This window comes from Megalops cyprinoides, chromosome 9 (genome assembly GCF_013368585.1).
Source record: "Megalops cyprinoides isolate fMegCyp1 chromosome 9, fMegCyp1.pri, whole genome shotgun sequence".
NCBI lineage: Eukaryota > Metazoa > Chordata > Actinopteri > Elopiformes > Megalopidae > Megalops > Megalops cyprinoides.
Window position 1 is genome coordinate 22577540 of NC_050591.1, and position 21684 is coordinate 22599223.

Below are 21684 nucleotides of genomic sequence, written 5' to 3' on the forward strand. Positions count from 1 at the left end.
ATATCGATATTAAACTATTTACGACATGAAAGAATATTGTGTTTTCGATTCTGTCGTAAATGTACAGAATGAATAAATGAACCTTGGTCATTACAGGTTAAAAGTGGATGATGCAAAAAAGACATCATTGCCTTTAAAGCTGCTGAAAGCCCGAGCGCTGCCAACAGCCCCCTCTCCTATAAAACCCGTCAGAGTCCCGTGCGCGTCTAGTCCATGAGGAGTGCCGCACAAACCTGCACATACTGTGGGAAGTAACGCTTGGATACTGATACACAGCGTCGCAAGGAACTTTCAGAAAATATGACACCTGGGAGCAAGCGTGAGGCCACGGAACTGGATAAACCCACTCCCACGCCCAGCCCAGCAGGTAGGTTTCGCCGTAAATATATCTGACTGAAAAATACACACGATATAGAGATTATAATCTAGATGAACGTTACAACCAAGCATTTAAAATATCATTATTATCACTTTTATCTATTTATTGGCTGACCGCAGATATGTATATGGTATATATTCATACAGTCGATTGCTTACATATCGAGTTTTAGTGTAAATTGTTTTTTTTTTTAAGTTCCAGCATCCAATTATTTTAAACTATTTAATGAACGTGTCAGTTTATGTCTTATTTTGTATCAGATGATCAGATGAAATTGAAAACAGCAGTTTACTTGGGATTTTCTTGCATGCAGATCATGTATGATATTCTGAATGTATTCGTTCATCATAAAAGCAGACCTACCACAGCGGGGTGTTAGACATTGTCTGCCATAGCACCTGATGGTTGATTTATCTGAGTATTTTCGCCATATTTGGTATTATGTTATAGGGGCAGTGTAGCCTAATTCCAAACCAACAAATGAAAGTGTAGTGGCGCGGGGAAAGGGACATTTTAACAAAAAGAGATATGCATGCTATCATACTGATATTATATGAGTAATAACTATCCTGAGGATTTGGAGGTTCTGAAATTGATTTCCCCCCCAACAAGACTGGTACATCGGAGACTGTGAACATTATTAATATAGGTTGTGCTATTACTCATTTACAGCCTTAACAGAAAATCATAAAACAGGAAAACGGTGTTTATCCAACTTTATCGAATCTGATTATTACCTTAAACTTCAAAAATGTTTTGAGTCCACTGCAAGTACTGTACTGTTTGTAGAGTATTTTAGTGTGAAATGGGCTCTGTATCTCACATATGGTGGCTACACCTTGGTGGTGTGTGAACTGAGTTAACCCTCGACGCGGTTGTTGTAGAGACCTGTGATATCATTGGATCAAAGCCACTTCTAAATGATGATTTGCTCTTATTACAAATATTTCTGTTGTTTTAAAAACTGAAATATGTTGTTGCTGTCAGAATACCTGAGTTGTTTTACCTAGTATACCAATTTTGTGGGTCAAATAAAAAGAAAATAAAAATGTATATTTATTTGTAATATTTTCTGAAAATCAGTTGTTAAAATATGCAACAGTGTCTTTCATGTGAACAAAAGGATGGAGATGTTCTAAAATTAATTTATGGATTTGACTTTTACCAGATTAAATTTAAAAACAAATTAGCGATACATTTTCTTTCTTTTTAATTTTTAGCTTGGGTCTGCTCCAGTAAAAGCATTTTCACTGGAAAACGGACCATATGTTCACAGGGATGGCTTCCACCCTCTGTTGTATTCCGGCTTGAGTATGCGCATACAAAGTTGAACCATCCAGCATAGTTAAATTGGAGCAGATCTATCGTATGGAGAGGCTCTCAGACATGTGGTTGCTATTTCAACCAAATGGAAACCTAACATTTCTTTAGAAAGAGCAGTGCAGTATACTTTAGCCCATTGTTCCCCTTAATCTTTCTGAGCCCCACTCTGCGTACTTCTTGTGTTCAGACTTGATGAAGAAGAGGAAGAAGAGAGCGCTGTGGCTGGTGGTGGGCATGCTGTGTATGGCCCTTCTGACCGTCGCTCTGGGAATCTACACCACCACCCGCACAGAGAGCCTGAGTGTCACTGGCTACACCTCGGGGGTCATTGTGAGTCATTTTCCACATAGCACCATAAGCACAATCAACACCTGCATGCACTATTGAAACATCAATGCAGTCTGTGTAATCAACACCACAAGAATATATTTGTACGTTAATAATATCAACATTGGTTTTAAAATCAGTAAATGTCAATGAAAGCTATATCACTACATAGACTAGACAACCAATTGAACATCCGTGGATCAACAGGATGGTTTCTCCATGTCTGTGTATGCACATACGTTACAAATCATATAGTAAAATGAAGCCTGCTAACAAAGTGACTCAAAACCAGACTCATGAAGGAAATTAATGAAGACTTCATTGTTCTCCTGGAGAATTAAATAACTGAAAAATCATTGAAGATATTACATATAATTAGAAGCAGATTTACTCAACTGAGGAGGGCAGTAGAGTTTATTTGACAGATTTTACTTTATGGAAAAAATGAAACTACCAAACCTCAGGAAAGATTAACACGTTAGGTTAATATCAAATATTTTAAAAGATGATTGCATTTCATATATGGTTACTTTTGTGACCAATTTTTTACCACACCCATTGATTTGGCAGCATGCACAGAACAAAACAGTGCTAAAAATGGATATTAATGGGAAAAAGCTTGCAGTAAGTTGTAGATGAAAATGAGACATTTTAAATGGATTTCAGTCAGAACCTTGCTTTGTTTTCCCCAGTTGGCAAGCATGTCCTGGGTGTTTTGTCCTATTCTATGTCATGCCAACTGTATCTAAACCTGGTGCTAGGACACAGGGGTACAGTTTGTAGTTAGGGCAATGGCAAGAAGCAGGTGGTGTTAGGGTGGTGTAAAGTAACAGGAGAAGGAGGTGGAGGAGGGTTTGGTGTTAGGTGGTGGGAGTGCTGTGAGGGGGGGGTTTGGTGTTTGGCAGTGGGAGTGCTGTGAGGGGGAGGGTTTGGTATTAGGAGGTGGGAGTGCTGTGAGGAGGAGGGTTTGGTGTTTGGCGGTGGGAGTGCTGTGAGGGGGAGGGTTTGGTATTAGGAGGTGGGAGTGCTGTGAGGAGGAGGGCTTGGTGTTGGGCAGTGGGAGTGCTGTGAGGAGGAGGGTTTGGTGTTGGGCAGTGGGAGTGCTGTGAGGGGGGGGTTTGGTGTTTGGCAGTGGGAGTGCTGTGAGGAGGAGGGTTTGGTGTTAGGTGTTAGGTGATGTTATTTATGCACCTCCACCTGTTCTTTTCCTTTTGTGTATCTTGAATTTGTTTTTGAGGCTTTTCTTTTTTTGCCAGATGGTGCCTTCAGCGTGAATATAAGCAAGAACTGAGATGGTGGTGTGTTGTTTTGTGCTTATCTTACTGACTTTAAGCTCCCCTTGGCTGCAGCGTGCAAGAGAAGCACAGACAGGGCGATGCCCATGCTGTGAGGTCCTGCAGGGCTGTTCTCAGTCCTGGTTCTCAGGGAGGGGTGTCCGTTCAGCTCAAACAAAACACAAAAAGAGGCAAATGAGCCAATGTCAGGCAAACACCTATAAAAGGAAAACAACAAATTCCTCTTACCATCATTATTATGTCAAATATATAATTCCCTGAAAGGAAAATTGGCATAACTACACACATATGTGTGATTGTTCAGGGAGGAGTGGGGCACGTATGAGAGCAGTAGCTTTAATGGAGAAGAACTAGAGTGAATTTTGGAGAGGAAGATGTTCTGATCAGATTGTTTTGGCAAAGTAGGATCTAATGCAGTTTACTACTGGAATGTGGTGGGATTTGCTTGATAGTAAATGAATGGTGGTGTTTATCAACCACACTAAAAGACAGTTAATGCACCTGGACACTGAACTAGTGGTCACCTGTGCCATTTGCCTTCAGTTTGAGTTTCCTCTGATATTTTATTGTAGTTACATGTCAATCCAAAAAGCTGCAGGTGACATTTTTCAGTTCAACACAAAACTGAACTCAGTCTCACCAGGTGGCACCTAAGATAATTTAGGGAAACTAACAAATGACCAAAGTAAAAGGATCAGTTTGGTAATGGACTAGTTGTGCCAGTGGTTGGTGTGGCTGACTTAATACAAACAGGGGAGACAGGTAACAATGTTAGGGCACAAAGGTACTGCACTGCTACATCGGACACAATTAAAAAACACATAAAGAAGAAATCAGCTGCTTATGGATGGCAAGGTTGTTCATTATTTAAAAAAAAACAAAAAAAAAAACAGGTACAACAACACAGCAAAGGCTCAGCAATGGAGTCCCAGCAATGGAGTCCAGGGAAGCGAAGGCATTGGCTAATGACTTTAACATGTCTTTCACTCACTTTGAAATGAGATGATTTTCTATGACGTTATACGAAACAAAGAAGTCTACGAACACAGAGAAGATAAAAAAAAAAAACAAAGAACATTAATAAGGTTGTGTTGTCAAACAGCTAATTTACATGTATTCATTTGGCAGTCACTCAGAGTGACTAAAGAAAGTGCATTCATCGGGTTTGACATGTAGCCATATGGATCCATATTGTGTAATCTGTGCCATATTTGTAATGCAGCGCTACAGTGGGAAACATTACCTCAGTGAGTACTGTCATAAAATGCAGAAGTATATACTACTCACCATTTTCAGCCACCAAGCTTGTGCCCCCACAGCAGAATTATACTGCCCCCTGTGTTTTGTCTCTAATGCATTACATTATATTCATGGATTGCATCAATCCCTATACCTTACTTGTACATTGAACTCAGGCATAAGCAACAACTCAGCAACTAAGCACATATGATTTTAGATTGAATAAAATGCCATATTATTCAGCCAAAACAAATCTTAAACAAATCTTAATCTAACATTTTGAACAAATAGCTCACAACAGGGAGGAACTGGCAAATAGGTGCCAGATAAACAAATAGTATCTGCTGGGTTCTCATCTGGTAAACACCAATGAAATTTGTTGACAACACTGCACTTAGTAGTCTTTTAAAGAACTCTGATGAATTCTTTGGTTCCCAGCAAGGCCATAAATCACATTTGCCTTAATTACCTTTAACTGGCAGGCTTGATGACCAAACTGAAAACATTAAATCATTACCAACATGTCTGCTAGTATAACTTTCTTTTACCAATGTCTTTTCCATTACAATCCTCCCTCAGTTAACACAGCCATTCCTGATTCAAAAATAGCACAGAATCACAGGCACACAAAGCCCGACAATCCAACTTTCAAGAAGTGATGAAAAATGTGGTTTGTTAGTATTTCTTCATCCAAACCGCATTCCTCTAAATCACATGGATGCATAAATGCAGGCTCTCTTTATTTTCAAGAGAGCCATAATTATTCAGTCATTAAATGCCATGAAAGTGAACTTTGGTTTTTCTATTAATGTCACCTGACGGGCAAAACCACAGTGTCATTATAACAGCGTCATTTAAGCACAATTTTTATGTAAGCTGTTTAAATAATCTGAACTGTTAACTTTTGAACTGCTACATCGTCTGCTACATTGTCCCACTTTAGAAATAACAGCCCTGCATTCCAAATTTTTTGAGAGAAATGAACATAGGGAGATTGGTGTGAATAAAGATGATATTTTCTACTGTGGGACAGGGTGGATAGTGGATTTAATCGCGTTATAGTTTTATAGGAGTGGTATGCAAGCTTCTTTGACCACTGCAAAGGGCGATCGGAGGAGTGATTTGTCTCTCTCATGTGGAGCTGGTTTGAGTATCCAGTAAAATATGTGTTTGCAGCTCAGCCTGTCCCTTATTACCATTATTGGAATTGCGACACTGACACAGGGTGTGAGATCTCAGCAGAATGTACCACTGTGATTGGGTAGGAGACCTCAACAAACACAGCATGGTGATTAGGTCTGAAACCTCAGCAAATACAGCAATGATTGGGTGGGTTGGTGACCTCAGTTTGCTCTCAGAGCTGGCTGACTCCCCTCAAAAGCCTTGCTCAGGTAAAGAGTGTCAAATTCGATTTTGTCTAAAAAAAAGAATGATCTTCTTGTGAAGTTCACTCATTCCCCCAAGCCAAGCACCAGAGCTTATGCAATGGGAAAAGTGTAAATAAAAAGTGAGCCACGTATTAAATATATAAATGATTTAACGTTAATATCTCAACACTGGCTTTGTTTCCTATGATGATCTGGGAAGTTGCTTTGACATCTGTAGATTTTTTTCCCCCCTGTAAAACATTAAAACCATTCAGATGAAATTAATCATCAAGCATTATTTTTGCTTCACCCTGATTGCATTGAAACAAAACAAGATTTTGGGAAGGGAAACGCAATGCATCTGTGTTCGTTTTACAGCAGGACTGTCATGGTGTGTCAAGCATCCTGCGTATAACCGTGTCCTGTTTTCCCTCTGCAGTTGGCGTTTGGATCATTCCTGGGCGTGCTTGGACTCTGCCTTGAGGAAAACCGCAAGCAGCTGGTACGTGAGGCTTCTTCTTCTCTCAGTGCTGAGTCCAGGCTGATGGGATGAATCCGGACCTGTGTCCTGGGCTGGGAGAGCTGTCCTGAGAAGCCCTGGGGCCTACCCTGAGGCGGGGCAGTGGCTCAGTATGTTGGGGTTATTGTAATCTTTACCTGCGTGGCTGTGGCGTGCGCTGAACTGATGTTCAAGTAGGGCTTCACACAACTGATTTGTCTCCACAGTGAAGCCTAGATTGGTTCCAGTCAGAAAGCTATAAATGAAGGAATTAACTTTACTCGATAGAGCTGGGTTCACATAAACTCTGTGGATGTGGGTTGAGCGGTGCATTGCCTGTGCCTCATGATCTCTGTGTTGCAGGCTGTGCCATAATAACTGTGCATTACGAGCTGTGCATTTTGAGCTGTGCTATGCCAGCTGAGCATTTTGACTTATGCTTTACGAGTTGTACATTATGAGCTGTGTGTTACCAGCTGTGCAATATGAGCTGGAATTGAATTTACATCTGTCTTCCAGTCTCCAGGCTGCCAATGCAAACAGCAGCACACTTGCTTATCTCTCATCTCCCAGTGTTCACCCTGCATACCTGTGCCAGCACGGGACAGGGGTTAAGGGTGCAAATTTGTGTTTTTTGGAAATATGCTTTTGTCGAGGATCCAAGAATGCAGAGAGCAGTGCGATATACTGCTGGTATTTGATAGCTTTTCATGCAAATACAGTTTGTCTGCATACAGTATGTATGATCGTGAATATAATATGGAAATGACATTGATATGGATGATGTGTACAGTACATTAATAATATTGATATGTGTATAATGTTTAATGGTGGAGTAATGAAAAAAAAGAGAGAATTGGCTGGTTCAGAGGTGCCTGACAAGTTCTCTCCATGTAGCTCCTACCACCTTTGACACTGCTTTAAGTTCTGAAGGCCATCCAGGAAGACTGGTGGTAATTAATTCACAAATTGAACAATATATGTTAATGAAAACTGTTAGAATAATATTCCAGATAACACTCAATTGCACTTGTGTAATGTTATATCAATGGATGTTATGATATTCTGACCACAATAGTACTCTTTCCCAATAGTCTTTCACACATATTTTAAGGGCACATTAACTGCTGGTAGAAGTTTCTTCAGCAATAAAATTTGATAATATTTTCTCCTTGTTCTGTGTTCTTGGGCAGCAGAAACAACCTTTCATGGCTAATTTAATTGCTTCTGTTGGATGACATTGCTTTGTGGAAACCCATGATGGGGTGTGGCTGCCTGACATACACTTCTGGTGTTAATAACTGATAGTTTGCATCTGTTGCATCCATGGCAAGGCAGAGTGGGTCTTAAAGTTTAGTTTTGGTTGTCTTTTGTGGACACAGGGACATTTTTCACTTATTACAATGTTTTTGTGAGTGTTTTTGTAACATATACAGACTGTTTTTACAGACTAGTGCAGCTTAAAGGTATCTGTTTATTAATAACTAGGGCATGTTGTACTGGTTAAGAAACTTGGCTTTTAACCATAACAAGGCAGACCTCCCAAACCAACAAAGCAAAGGTGAACACACTGACTCTAAGGATCACCACTGGCTTGTAGACTCCAACAGCCACTGGAGCCACTGTGGTGGGTCATTTGACCTGTAGTTATGTCATCACCTGCAGGTTAAGGTGGCACTATGATTGTATAAGTGCTCTTCTTCTTCTTTTTCTTTGCAACTGATTTTATATGTTTTACTATTGCATTGCTTCTCTGTAATGCACTCATTGAAGAGGTTCTGTGACAACTCCCCAGTTACACTGAAGGTGCTACATTATACTGTGCCTGACTTCACTGAAGGTGGTGCATGTCAGTGATGCAATACTGCCAGTTAATTGGATGTGAGCTGTTGACAAAGACTAGGAGCTCTGAAGTTATGCCTCAGTGTTGGAAGGTACCGAAAGGGTGTCTTACAGCCCCCTGTGTCATTTCAATACTTTCAAAGAGGTGGATGATATGTTGTAAATTGCCTTGCTGGAGGTCATGTTTAGGTTGAGGTTTAATTTTGACTATTGTGTATTTTTAAACATCAGCTTAGTGGGGCAGCAGCTTGGAGTCAGAGGTTAGGGACAATGGGGTTAGTATTAAAGTGCACTTTGTGCCATAAGGTCACATTGCCCAGGCCAGAACAATCCAGAAAGAAAATATAATGTGGAACTGTATAACTAAAAGTTTTATTTTCTAACAATACAAGAAAACAGCTCATGAATTATATCCAAAATGTTGGAGACACAGCGAGACAGGGCTATCTCCAGCACAGCGGGATGCCTCTGCATGCGAAAGCATTTTGCAACATGTGCGGATGTGATGTCATGAGCTAAGTCCAGACTGCATGATCCCTGAACAGACAGACTGGGAAAGAAGGGAGGGTGGGAAATTCACTGTCATTTCTGTGATGGTAGGATTGAAACTTTTAACATGATGAAGTGCCTTGTATTGTTTAATACATTTCACAATGTCTGTCTGGAAAAAAAAATCCCAGTAAGCTGGTGCAGTCACTAGTCAAAGAAAACAGCAAGCTGTCACAATCACAAGTCAGAGAAGGAGTGAGGTAAACACATCAATCTCAGACAGCCAGTGCTGTGACTCCACTACCTAATGACTAGTTAAATGTGGTCACTAATTAGGGTTTGTCCCACTGATGACTGAGTTTACTGATCGTTTGATAATGGTCGCCTTTAGTCAGAGTGGCAGGTGATTATAAAGTCAAATGAGTTGTCAGTATCTTCAAAATGGACCTCATAGACTTTGTTTAAGAATTGTAAGAAACACGGTTCTAAAGAACTCAAAAGAGACAGAATGCATGAAAGCTTAGAAAAGTTAACAGCTGATTAAAATTGCTTTAGACATGTTTAACGACTGAAAAGAGCTTAATGTCTCGCAGCTGTACAAGATTAAGAAACTTGACTTGAGTGGTGTTGGCACTGAGTTACAGACAGAGAGTTCTAGAGGCAGTGACTTGCAAACATGACAAGGGATGAGCCCAGAATTCACTACTCCTGTGTGGATTACCACCAACAGAGAATGAAGAGATATCATTTGACAACAACAGGACCTGACGCATTGACACATGCCTATATGATCTAGCTGAACTATAACCCAGCTAGATTCTGCCTGTACCAAAAGGCATTCTCCATCTGTTTCATTCCTGATAGAAAGGACATTGCCAAACTGACTGTGTGACACACTGAAATCCTTTTATAGAGTGCTTTTTGTGTTGTTGTGCTTTCAGGTTGCAGATTTCTTTTTATAGTTCTCAAATGATGACATTGTTTCCACTCCTCATTAAAGACAGGACCAAATGTTAAAAAAAAAATACAATTAAGAGCAGCGGGACATTTGTTCCACGGTATTGTACTTACAAATAGCATGCAAATGACTGATTTAAGACATTTGTAGCAGATGGTATTGAGCTTTTTCTTAAATAGACTGTTCATTGGAAACAGGGGTCTCACTGTAGTGTAGTGATGGTAGTGCAATGGAGCAGTGATGTAGAGGCTGGTCAGCTGAGTTAAATCTTGCTTTCTGTTGTTTGGGGTGAACGTTAAACTGAGATGTTTACTATTTAGAGTGCAAACATTTTTCACTGCTGGCAAATCATAATGTTACTGGTGACAGAAAATGGTAGACCCACAATAGAGCGATACTGAATAACACGAATAAGTTGATGTTTTATGCTGTTCATTTTGAGCGGGGTCTTGTAAGCATACAGCCCTCCCTCAGTTAGTGACACAAACTGGCTTTACTAACTGCCAGAGATTTTGTTACAGAGAATGGAGTATTGCAAAACCCTTGAAGTGTGTGTATGGGTTGGAGACTGTAAGTGTGTATTTGTGTATCGAATGGGTGGGTGGTTTTATAGCCTGACCTTTACAGTACTTGTTCTCCTGAGTCACTACTTAAATAAACCATTAATAACTGTGAAGTTTACTGTAGTGTTTAAAATCCCTTTCAGAAACATCTGAGTGAGTGCTAATTATGTGTATCAGAGCATGGAGGCGTAAACATGAAGTTGGGCCCCCCGACCCACAGACTAGGCCAGCGGACTGACCCCCAGGGGGACCACTCCGCCAGACAGGCTGCAGATGGGTCAGAGCAGCAGTAGCCCACGCTCAAAGCAATGGGGAACTGGGGGTTACACGAGGTAAAATAGTTCTTGCCCTAAAAAAAGACTCCACACTCAAGTTTGACAGGGATCACGGTATGACTGGGAAGATACAAATGTGCGTGACAGAGAAATAGTGTAGTTTGATCTTGTTTCCTTTATAGAACAGTGAGAAAACTTTACATGTAAGTTGGCTATGTGGGTTTGGGATGGGAGCGGTGCTTCATGCTGGAATTAGGGGGTTGGGCAGCCGCAGGGCCCTCTCATGCTTACTGTTATATGTTCCAGATTGAGCCTAATCCAACGCAGACTGCCTGGTTCTCCAGACCTGCTAACTGCCCCCTTCCCAGGCTTTTCTCTGCTGAAATGCCTTCCTCGTGGTGAAAAGGAATCCGGGCACTTCCACCACTCCTGATGGGCTACATGTAGTGTTGCAGAACTCATAATTACATGCCACCCCTTCACCTTTCTCAAGATGAGAAAGTTTAAGTGTAAATGCCCAGGTACATGAATATGAACATTTAGGCAAACATACAAAAAAAACTTATAGCAACTGTGATTTACTAATGCACTGGTTGAGGGCTTTTTAGGCTCTGTTGTAACTGGATCTCTGGATATATCGTTGAGAGGACCACCTCAAAAATCATTTTGACAGTGACAGAGCTATGTTTTTGTCTGCATAAGGAGGAAGCAGCCCTTGAAATCATTGTGTCCCTCACTCACTGAATGACTGACTAGCTCCTGCAGCAATAACGTTGTACCTGTAGAGAGAAAAAGGCAAGCATTGTTGAGCAGAACCAATCTAAAGTTTAAATGAACCATAAAGGTATTTCGCTTCTCTGATCTTCATATGCTGACATTTAGTGTATTTTTATATTTTAACTTGTCAAGAACACAGTCCTCATACAGTATGGCTAGCCTCACTATACCAATGTTATTTGATTTTTATGATCTCATTTAAACATAATTCTCAGTTACACCTAGAGGAGTGTTTCATTTGGATGTTAGTGCCTGGTGAATTAAACAATTTTTCCCTAAATAAGAAACCAACTGTAGCCTTTCATGTTGGCACAAACTTCTTTCAAATCTGTCTTTTCTCTCAAAATGCATCCTTCCTCTCTCTCCCCTTCTTGTATATGCCTCCCTTACCTTTCCCCCTCCCTCTCCTTCCTCTTACTCTCTTCTTCCATTCCTTCATTCTCTCTTCTCTTTCTTTCTCTCTTCTCTCTCCTCTGTCCCTCAGCTCTCTCCCTCCCTCTTCCCCCTTCTTTCTGCTTCTCTTGGCACGCACTGCATTAGTGACTGAGAAAGCATCTCCCCTGGATATCATATCACTCGCTAAACAAACACTTGGTGACTTTTTACTAAATTCTTCAGCAATTTCCTCTTGATTTATTGCTAATTTCAAAGCCAGATGAATTTTAGTTCTCAGATGAAATGTAAGGTCGGGGTTGATTACAGGAGGCAGGGGCTCCTGGGAGTCCGCGGACTCAGAAGGCGTAGAGTTCCATGTCATCTCGGATTTTACAAGATCCCACTGGTATTTGCTAAAGATAACGAGTAGTTCAGCTATGCCCTGATTTTGTGGAAATGACACCAACAAATGGCATGACCTTAGCAGTGAACATTGTGTTCACAGGGAGGGGAATGGTATGGTAGCAAAGTGGCCTGTGCACCTCCCAATGAAGTCTCAAAGAGGCAGGTAAAGTTTATGACTCAGAAGGATTAATGTGGCCTTACTGTTTTCCAGCTGGTCGCTTCCATCGTGTTCCTCAGCTTCGGGATCATGGCTTCCTTCTTCTGTGTGGTGGTGGATGGCGTCTTTATCTTGCTCAATATTGTGAGTATCTCTAGAGGTCCACTTTCACCCTCCCTTCCTACACTTGCTGCTGGAGGGTATAGTGCTTTCTCTCCCAGTGCTATTGGAAAGACCTCTTTAAGAAGATTAATGACTTCTCAGTTTTATTAACCAGGTGGCTTACTGTATCTGGGTTCATGTGTCTGCATGTACATTGTGTGTGTTTGCATGTGTGCATGGGTTTGTGTGTGTGTGAAGACGTGTCTGTGTGTTTGTTTGCATGGTCTGGTTGAGGAACTATCCCTCTGATGTGGTCTGTGTGAAGAGTGTTTGTTGTACGGACTCAGCTGGTGCAAAGGAGTGGGTGTGGCCACAAGAAGCAGCAGGTGGGATCACCCATAGGGTTGCCACATTGGTTCATAGTCTCAATCTCTTTGATTTCCATTTATAAAGGAGGAACAGTATCTCGCTGTCAGGAGTGCTGTATGTATTTGTGTGTGTTTATGCATTCATTTGTGGGGGGGCTAACAGTTGCTCTGCATAAACTGGACCACTCCATCAGTAGCACCAGGAGAGTGCAGAGGAAACAGTGAAACAGCATTGTACCTTAGAAGATGACCAATGAGGCCAGGTCCTCCAGCTATACTGGAGCTGTATAAATCATTCAGCAGTAAAGATGACTACTAATAGTCTCTAAAAGGGCATATGGAATTCACTTGACTTTTATGAGAACAATTCACAGTTTAGCAAATGCTTAATGAAGGGATTAAAAAAACAGCAAGGTCTTGGCAAAAAAAACCCCAAAAAAAACAAAACATAAAATAAGGACTGTGATCTGACTGTGGATCAAAAACAGAGCACAACTTTCTGACAAGAACTTACTGTATATGAAACCCTGTCCTTCACCCAATCTATGAATGTACTCATGAACTGTACTGGCCCTGCTATAGGAGTGTGATACAGGGCAGACCCTAATGCCCCATTCAGGGTATTGAACTGATTTGAACTGGAAAATCTTAAGTATCTCATCCTCAGCTGGAAGTCTAAACTCAGTCAGCACCAAATCTGCTATAGTTTAAAGAGGATGCCACTACCCCTCCTAAATAGATGGTCTGAAATGCATTTTACCAGATGGATTTGATGAAAAGCATCAAGGGTTTGACCCCTAGATAAAGGTTCTTCCAAAAAGCTCCAAGTTTCTCAGAGCTTACTATTGTCGGCATATTTTCAGAAATCATTCTTCAGCCATTTCATTTTACTGCTGCCAACTCCTGTGAAATCCTGTTTGGAAAAATTCTGAAATCTATTTGGAAAGGTATTTGAATGTACTGATGATTTGTATATGCTAGCTAGCAAGTTGTTTGTTGTTACTTGCTAGTAGTACCTTCCTTGTTTGTTTATGCAAGCTCAAGGTCTAGACAATTTTACTGTTACACTTGGAAGCTCCAATCAGTTTATTAACACTATCTTAGTATCCCATCATTACACACATGTTCACACTATGTACTGATGCTATCTAGCTGGTTAAAATTATACATTGCTTGAATTTATATTGGGTACAGTATTAAACAAATTACATGTAATGTATATTTTTTTGTCATGCAGTCAAAGTGAAAAGAGGTGAGCTCATCTTTGAATTTGCTATTGGAAACTTGTAAAATTGTTCCCTCTGTGCTCATTTCCCTTCGGTCTGGAGTGATTTTTGAGCTACACTTCCATTCAGGGCCCAGCGGTTACATGTCAGTCAGCCCCGAAACTCTGTTCACCTTCCTCTTTGGCTTGCATACTGATGTCTAAGGCTGGTTGTGTTGGGGGGGGGGGGGGGGGGGGGTGACTGCCACCAGTTTGAATTTGTATCAGGTGGCTTGTGTATAAAGAGTATTGATGTGGCAATGCCCCCAGTCCTCCCCAAACTGTGACTGAGGTCCTTTCCACACACCCATTAAGGAAAGGGAAAGTTCAAATTTCAGATGCAATGCATACAGCATGACTTTTTTGTGTGTGTGTGGAGATAGACTCTGTTGTCCTTAGTCTGAATGCCCTGTCTGTCTTAACCCCCCACTCCCTGTCTCCTTCTTCTCCTGTCTTACCATTACTCTCTCTCCCTCCCCCAAAGGACATGAGACCTCTCAGAGCTGGGCGTTGCCAGTTTTACACCAGTGGAAACAGCTACATCTATGAGAACTACTATGCTTCAGTAAGCCTAATCACCCCTGAGTCCATGACAAATCAGACTCATAATGTGTAAATTAACACAAATGCTTTTATATACAAAATACTGGCTATGGGTTAGGCTTTAAGCTTTGGTTGTGCTTTACCTCTTGCAGGTACCGTGTCAGGGCCTGATGGAGTCCTGCAACATGAAGGTGAGGAGTGGAACCTGCTACTGCTGCGACCTGTATGACTGCGCCAAGTGAGTCCACAGCATTCACACCTGCTGGCCTGGGGCCTGCTGGCATTTCCCATGTGCGCACACACGCGCACACACACACACACACACACACACACACACACACACACACGCACACACGCACGCACACACACACCCACCCTCACTCACAACGTACACAAACACTTGGTTGACATAATTGGAATGAAATATTTGAACTGCAGACACTGGCAGTTGACAGCTGACAAACAGGCAGTCTGCTTTATGACTGTTGCCAGGGGTGACTATGTGCAGATTTAATGGATCATTAGCTATGGTAATTGAGTAGACATTTATGATTGATCTGTAAATATCATTTTGATGAACCCGTGTGGCAGAAATAAGAAATGATAGTGATCAGTGTAATGCTAATCTTAAACTGTACAACGTTTAGAGATCCTTGGGTAGTTGCATCTGTCATGGTTATTGATCATTGTGGAGGCTTGTGATCTGGGAGGTACATACACTAGGTGATCTAGACAGGCAATACATTTTTGCCAAATTGGAGTAACAAGAGAGGATAAGAATATGATTATTAGTTATTATTACCTGCTCATGTTTATAAAGGTATGTGATGGAAACTTTCAAGAGAAGAAAAGTTATTCTGTGTAAATTTGATCTAACTTTACATACTGTTTTTTTAAGTAAGAACTACCAATGAATCAATATTTTTTAGTATTTTTATCACAATTAATTTTGCAACTTGAAAAGATGTGTTTAAAATAATGTTATTTGATTGCAGACCTAAATTTCCCTCAAACCCCATATAAAACACCCATTTTTAAAAAGGAATACCAGACTCTGCTTTTAATGCAGTTCTACTGTCCACCTACACCAAAAGGTAAACCAGAGAAATGTGATGGGATTATGAGATGTATGTACCATATGTGTGTAAATAACATATGTAGCATATGTAACAACACGTGTAACATATTAAGTTTGCTTTCTTACTTTCTCTATCACAGATACACACATAAACGCAAAAAAGTCAAAGTCATAGTCGCACAAGTGTTCTGTTTTTTGAAGCCAGTTTGAGATGACTGAAATGGCACAGTCTCTGTAGCTACAAAAGAGACTTTCACTGTAAAGTGAAAGCACATGCATGCACTCACTCCAGAAATGAACAAAATATACTTTCATCAGTTCATAAATGTTTTTTTTTTTTGACAAGTTCATGGAATTAAGCAGATGTATTTCCAGCTACCAAGCCTTCATTAATGCACTAAAATAGTGAGGAGCTCACAAAGATAATCACTGACCTGTTCACACTCACCCAGGATGTAGTGATCCTGACCTGCAACCCCCATATTTCTTTAAAAATGGTCAGGGGTTCATGCAATGAAGTAAAATTATGAGAAGGCGCACAGTGTAAACTTAGCCTACAAGCAGATCCTAAGAACAAGGATGAGTGTAAAAAAAAGACTAAGGATGTCAGCTGCAACTTGAATAAACATACGCTAATATATCCGAGTCCTTTCTACAACAATCCTTTCTAGAACAATCATTGCAACATACATACCGGTATCTATAATACATGTCTTCTCTGAGGTTTTTTATTTAATGTCAGTACCCTGCCTTTATGATCATTGTCTCGGGGCCTAACCCTGTGAATGAACTCTGTTTTACTCTCTGTCCCAGTGGGGGGTACCTGAACAACCACTATGAGTTTGTGGGGGTGCGGAGCTGCCAGGAGGTCTTGTACCTGTACACACTTATCTGGGTCCTAGCTCTGCTTAACCTGGCTGCCTTCATCCTGGGCATCCTCACCACAGCCGTGCTGGGCAGCATCAAGGACATGGTAAGAGAGCCCAACTGCATCATGGGATAGCCGTTAGCAGTCCAACTGCAAACATGTGTTCTCACTCTGAGCAAATTCTCACTGTTTTTGCAAGCTGGAAGGCCAGCTGGTAAAAAATATAGTGTTATGGAATTTACTGTTCTTTTTCTGTAAATGATAAGGAATTTATTGCAATACCTTGTAAAATCCAGTATGTATTTTACCTCCAGCTAATTACATAACCTGCTTTTGTGTCTGGTAGAAAAATGGAACATTTTATGTGCTTGATCAGATGAAAGTCATATTTGACTGCAGTAGCCTTAGTGATATGTTAGTGTTTACTGATAGTGTACGTAATATAATAATAATTTACCCTGATTTTCCAGAGGGAAGAGGGGATGTTCTGGGAGTGATAAGAGTGGCAAGCTTAATGGCATTGGTAAAGCAGATTAAGGGTGATAGTGCATCTACATTACATTACATTACATTATTGGCATTTGGCAGATGCTCTTACCCAGATCAATTAACATAGGTTACATTTTTTTTTACATGTTACCCATTTATACAGCTGGATATTAACTGAGGCAACTCTGGGTTAAGTACCTTGCCCAAAGGGTACAATACAATACAGGGAATCAAACTGGCAACCTTTTGGTTATAAGTCCTGTTCCTTACCCCTATGCTACCTTGCTGCATTTAGGTGTTTGTGGAACTTAATAAGGATCATAAATGCAAAACAGGGTGTTAATCAAAATCAGGGGGCAGGGGGGGACTCCCTCTTTGAGCAGTCTGTAGCCATGAAACCCCCTAGAACTATGAGCTATGCTCTAGACTGCTCCATCCACATTATGTGGGATGGGACCAGCAGTGTGTGATGTAGTGGTTAGAGTACTGGACTGTGGAGTTGATGGCTGTTGGTTCAAAGGCTCTAGGACTGTGGCATTCCTAATTGAACCCATCTCAGTAATCTGGAAAACAGAATATGTGTAAAAATTCTTAAAGCATGACACTGAATCAGGTGGCCAGTGTGCTGGAATGGCATTTCATGGGAAAATGAGAAAGACCAAGAATGCAAAACAAATCTTTGTTTTCATCCCAACAATGAGCGTCACTGCAGAGGGAAGAGATCCTATCTCTGGTCATATGTTTCCTGTCCCAGCAGAAATTAGTTAACAAAGCTGTAATTGCATTAGGGCTCTGAGGGGGAGGTCTCTGTTGTGGCAAGTTGAAGACACAGAAACATAGCACAGTAAGACACAAATTAACGTCAAGTCCTTGATCTCTTCTTTGAATTGCAGCCTCTTGTTTCCACCAAGCTGTTTATGCCCGCGCTGCTTTGAAAGGAAACGGCAGTGATATGATTTGTCTGCTCAGGATGACTAATTTATACCCATTATCCATTTATACAGCAGGATGTTTGCTGACGCAGCTCAGGTTAAGTACTTTGCTTAAGACTCTGCAGCAGTACATCGTATTGGAGTAAAAAAAAAAAACAGCCATATTACCCATACCATCTTTTGCCAGACAGCTGAAGCTATGTGGGTGGGGGTGGACTTGGTAAGTAGCTTGGTATGGAGACCTTATGGGAAAACCAGGTTCCCACTGAAGGTGGACTTGGTGAGTCAGTAGAGGTCAGCAGCTTCACTCTTCTCTCAGGACCAATTAAAAATTTATGCCCCAGTATGGTGATGGGGGCAGTGTTCTTTAGAGTGTCTTTGTTAAACTGAAGTCCTGACTCCCTGTGGTTGGCTACTTGATCATCTCCCTACACACCTTGTTTTCCTAAGTTGTCACTGTGAAAGAGAATTGAGTTCTTGGTTAAACAATAGGAAATTTGTTTACTTAAATGCTACAAAATCGTTGAAACTAGAAACCTTTCTCATCCCCCTTTAATCCATATTTTTGTGCAGGGACATTATTGTGGCAAACATAGATAGACTTTAATAGGTTTAATATACAATATATGATAACACATTTCTGTTATACTTTTAGAACAGAACGTCCTCCCTAACTGGAGGATTTAGGGTGGCAGGCAGTTCACTGAACGCATTGACAGAAATTAGGCCTATTGAGTGAGTTTTGACTTTGTGGTTGGTGCTGTTTTTCATATGGGATCTTAACCCTCATATCCTGACTCCCAGTGGTCATTTAAAAATTCCACAGCATTTTATTAAGGGTCACGGTTTGGTGTCTGCTCCAAAGTTCAGTGGAAGATTGTGGCCACAGTCAGTTGACCGGCTTTATAATCCTGGCTCTTTCCTTGTATCCAGGGGAATGTCCCTGTAAATGGAAAACCTGCTGCCAGTTGACCTTTATGGTTGAATAAACAAGTAAAATAAATTAAAGTGTTTGATCTAGGTTTTAGACAAGGCTGTTCCACTTCCCTTTGGAGCGTGTCCCTGTCCTCAACCCTTCTCCTGCCTCTTCACAACATTAGTGCTAAACCTGACGGTGTCCGTTTGTCCTCCTGTGAGTGTTACAGCAGTATGTGTCTGTGTTTACCAGAAAATCTGCACAGTCAGCCCTGACATGGGCAGCCAGCTGCCCAGCCTGGGTCCCAAGGACAGTGGAGGCATTCTGTCCCCCACCGCACCGCTGCTGCCAGACACTGTGGGACACTCCCTCTACCCGGTCAGTCTCTGCACATCCATGATTTTACAACTGTCTTAACAAATGGACTATCAGAGAGTGCAGTGTGTACAAACATTATGAGTTACCGAAGATGCCGCTGAGAACAGTTCACCCAGAGTGATAGTATTGGAAGCAATGACATATGGCCAAACAGTTCTGGTCCATGATCTGTTCTATTATCTCACTTTGCAGTTATAGGTAAAATTCCTTAAAAGTCTCTCTAAGTTCCTCATTGAGTTAGAATGTTGAACAGAGGTTGGCACAGTCTTCTGTAATGAGCTATAAAGACTTGGATATGGGCTATTTCATTCACCAGATGCCACTAACTTGTTCATTAGACAAAGCGAGCACCCACTATGTGGTGGTGGCTTTGTACTTTGCTAGACCCAGAAGAGGGAGAGGGGATCTTCAAAAGGTCTGCAAATCTCTAAAGAATCTTTCCAATATCTTCGATCTTTTTGGTGGATTTCTCAAGAGGTTTGTGAAATAAGATCAACATGGATTAGATGTCAATCAATCACCAATAGTTCAGAAAGCGAGATGTGTAAGGGAGGGTTCTAGTTTTATGTCTGTTTGTTGAGCACACACAGAAAATAGAAGGAACATTCCTATATTTCTCTGATGTGGTGCAGAGAGGGAAATGGTTGTGATCTGACAAAGACATTCCAAACATCAGCTTCACTTCATCCCAATGAGCTCCATGTCCGTCTCACAACTGCGTCTCCCGTGACAGCTGTGAATGCTGTTTTTAATTTGCAGAAAAAAAACAGCAACATTTATCAGAGCACCAATGAGTGTGTGGGGCATACTCACACATCACCCATCATGCAGACAGAGCGAGTATGACTTTTCCTTCGTTAAAGCTCTGTTTTCAGATTTACAGAAGCTCAGGTCACATTTCATATTCTCTATCTATACAGAACCGTGTGTCAGATTACACAAATCAATAACAGAATCTTGTCTGAAAAAAAATGCTTTTCCAGATTTAGTCTTATTCCCAAACCAACTGTATTCCTAATCTAACTTTTTCCCATTCTAGTCTCTTTCCCAATCCAACCCTGTTTACCGGCAAATCCTATTGTCAACCCAGCCCATTTTTGCAATCCACTCCTTTTTTGATCCAATCCTATTCCTAGTCCAGTTTCATTCCAAATCCAACACTATCATTATCCAGGGTATTATTTTTCTAATCCAAATCTCACTCTCACTTTATTCCCAATATAGCCTGTGTCCCCATCAAACCCTGTGAGCCTCCTGTGATTCCTGCCCTGTCCTGAATCCACCCCTTCTTTGAATGCACTTCAAAGTGAACTAAAGTTTCTGATTCTCACTCACAGTTCTCTCCACACTCTTATCACTCTCAAGTATTATAGTGCTGGGTTGTGTTATTCTTGGAACAGGGCATTAAAAACTCCCTTGGCTAGGTATCAAATAAAACACATCTCCGAAATATTAGGGATAAAAAAAACAACTGGATGATAAATATGTGACATGGACATTTCTGGGTCTGTCTCCTCTGAGGAATAGGAGCAGACACATAATCATTTGTACAAATCAGAAATTCTTAATCCATGCTGTTGTAAATGTATAATATTCATGTAGGTAAGGAAAACACATTGGTTTCAGATGGATGCAGAGTGGAGCCTTGTTTATGAAGCTTATTCTACAAACCAGAGTGTTTAAGTGTGCAGTAATGGATCCATTAAACCTGTAAAACACAAGCTGCATGCCAATGCAAACCTGGTACTGTTTTGGGTCCTTTTCTCCACCCTCATCTGATCTGCTTCGTGTTAAAAGGCAGCTATGTGCTTCCAGTCCTGGCACATTGTCCCAGAGGAGCAGAGTGGTACCAGCCTGAATACCCTTCTGAGTGCATGTACTGTAGGTGCCAAAAAACAAGGCAGACCGGGATCTCTCTGAAAACAATTATGCTGTTTTAAATCAGCTTCTGCTCTCCGTGATCATAGGGATTCCAGGAAATTTCATGCCACAAGGCATTCAAGGAAAAACCTTTTAAAACATGTTTATGAGGGAGTGACGTAGTCGGCTGACCGGGCTGTGGCCAAAGGGGCCCACCTCAGAACGTGCTCCATACCAGTCCTGACCAGCCTGAGTGAACTGGAGTCCTGTTTATTGTGCTGTTTTGTCTGTTTATTTCAGAGTGCGTCGCTGTACTTCACGCCTACAGTGGGGACAGAAGTCTCCCAGAGCAGCATGTCAGATACCCCCCGGTTGGACCCCCACCCTCCTCCATTTGCCCCACTCTACAACCTGCTGCCCTATAAAACGCAGGGCTTCTCGGTCTGAGGAGCGCGCAGCTTGGTCTCCACGAGTGTGCGATTGCCCCTCAAAAAGTTCAATTATGAAACAGATCTTGGGGACCTACCGGAGATATTGCCACTTGAAATTAAATGCCGAGGGTTAATATTCATATTCATCGAGTTCCACCTCTACACCTGGGCTAGTACTGCATAAA

At 41.3% G+C, this 21684-nt stretch overlaps 1 protein-coding gene across 1 annotated transcript; it reads left to right on the plus strand.

Moving 5' to 3' along the window:
* The first annotated feature begins 261 nt into the window (after nt 1-261).
* LOC118782559 (transmembrane protein 255B) lies at nt 262-21684 on the plus strand. The gene is made up of 7 exons (XM_036535909.1): nt 262-367; nt 1890-2032; nt 12325-12414; nt 14489-14569; nt 14700-14785; nt 16439-16598; nt 21369-21684. The coding sequence occupies exons 1-7, from the start codon at nt 301-303 to the stop codon at nt 21513-21515; spliced, it is 774 nt and encodes a 257-aa protein (XP_036391802.1). The 5' UTR covers nt 262-300; the 3' UTR covers nt 21516-21684.

What these genes read in the sequence shown, in the direction of transcription:
- LOC118782559 (XM_036535909.1), top strand. Translation starts at nt 301, where the DNA reads ATGACACCTGGGAGCAAGCGTGAGGCCACGGAACTGGATAAACCCACT. An exon ending in TCCCACGCCCAGCCCAGCAG is followed by an intron (nt 368 to 1,889) that starts GTAGGTTTCGCC and finishes TCTTGTGTTCAG; the next exon opens with ACTTGATGAAGAAGAGGAAG. An exon ending in GCTACACCTCGGGGGTCATT is followed by an intron (nt 2,033 to 12,324) that starts GTGAGTCATTTT and finishes ACTGTTTTCCAG; the next exon opens with CTGGTCGCTTCCATCGTGTT.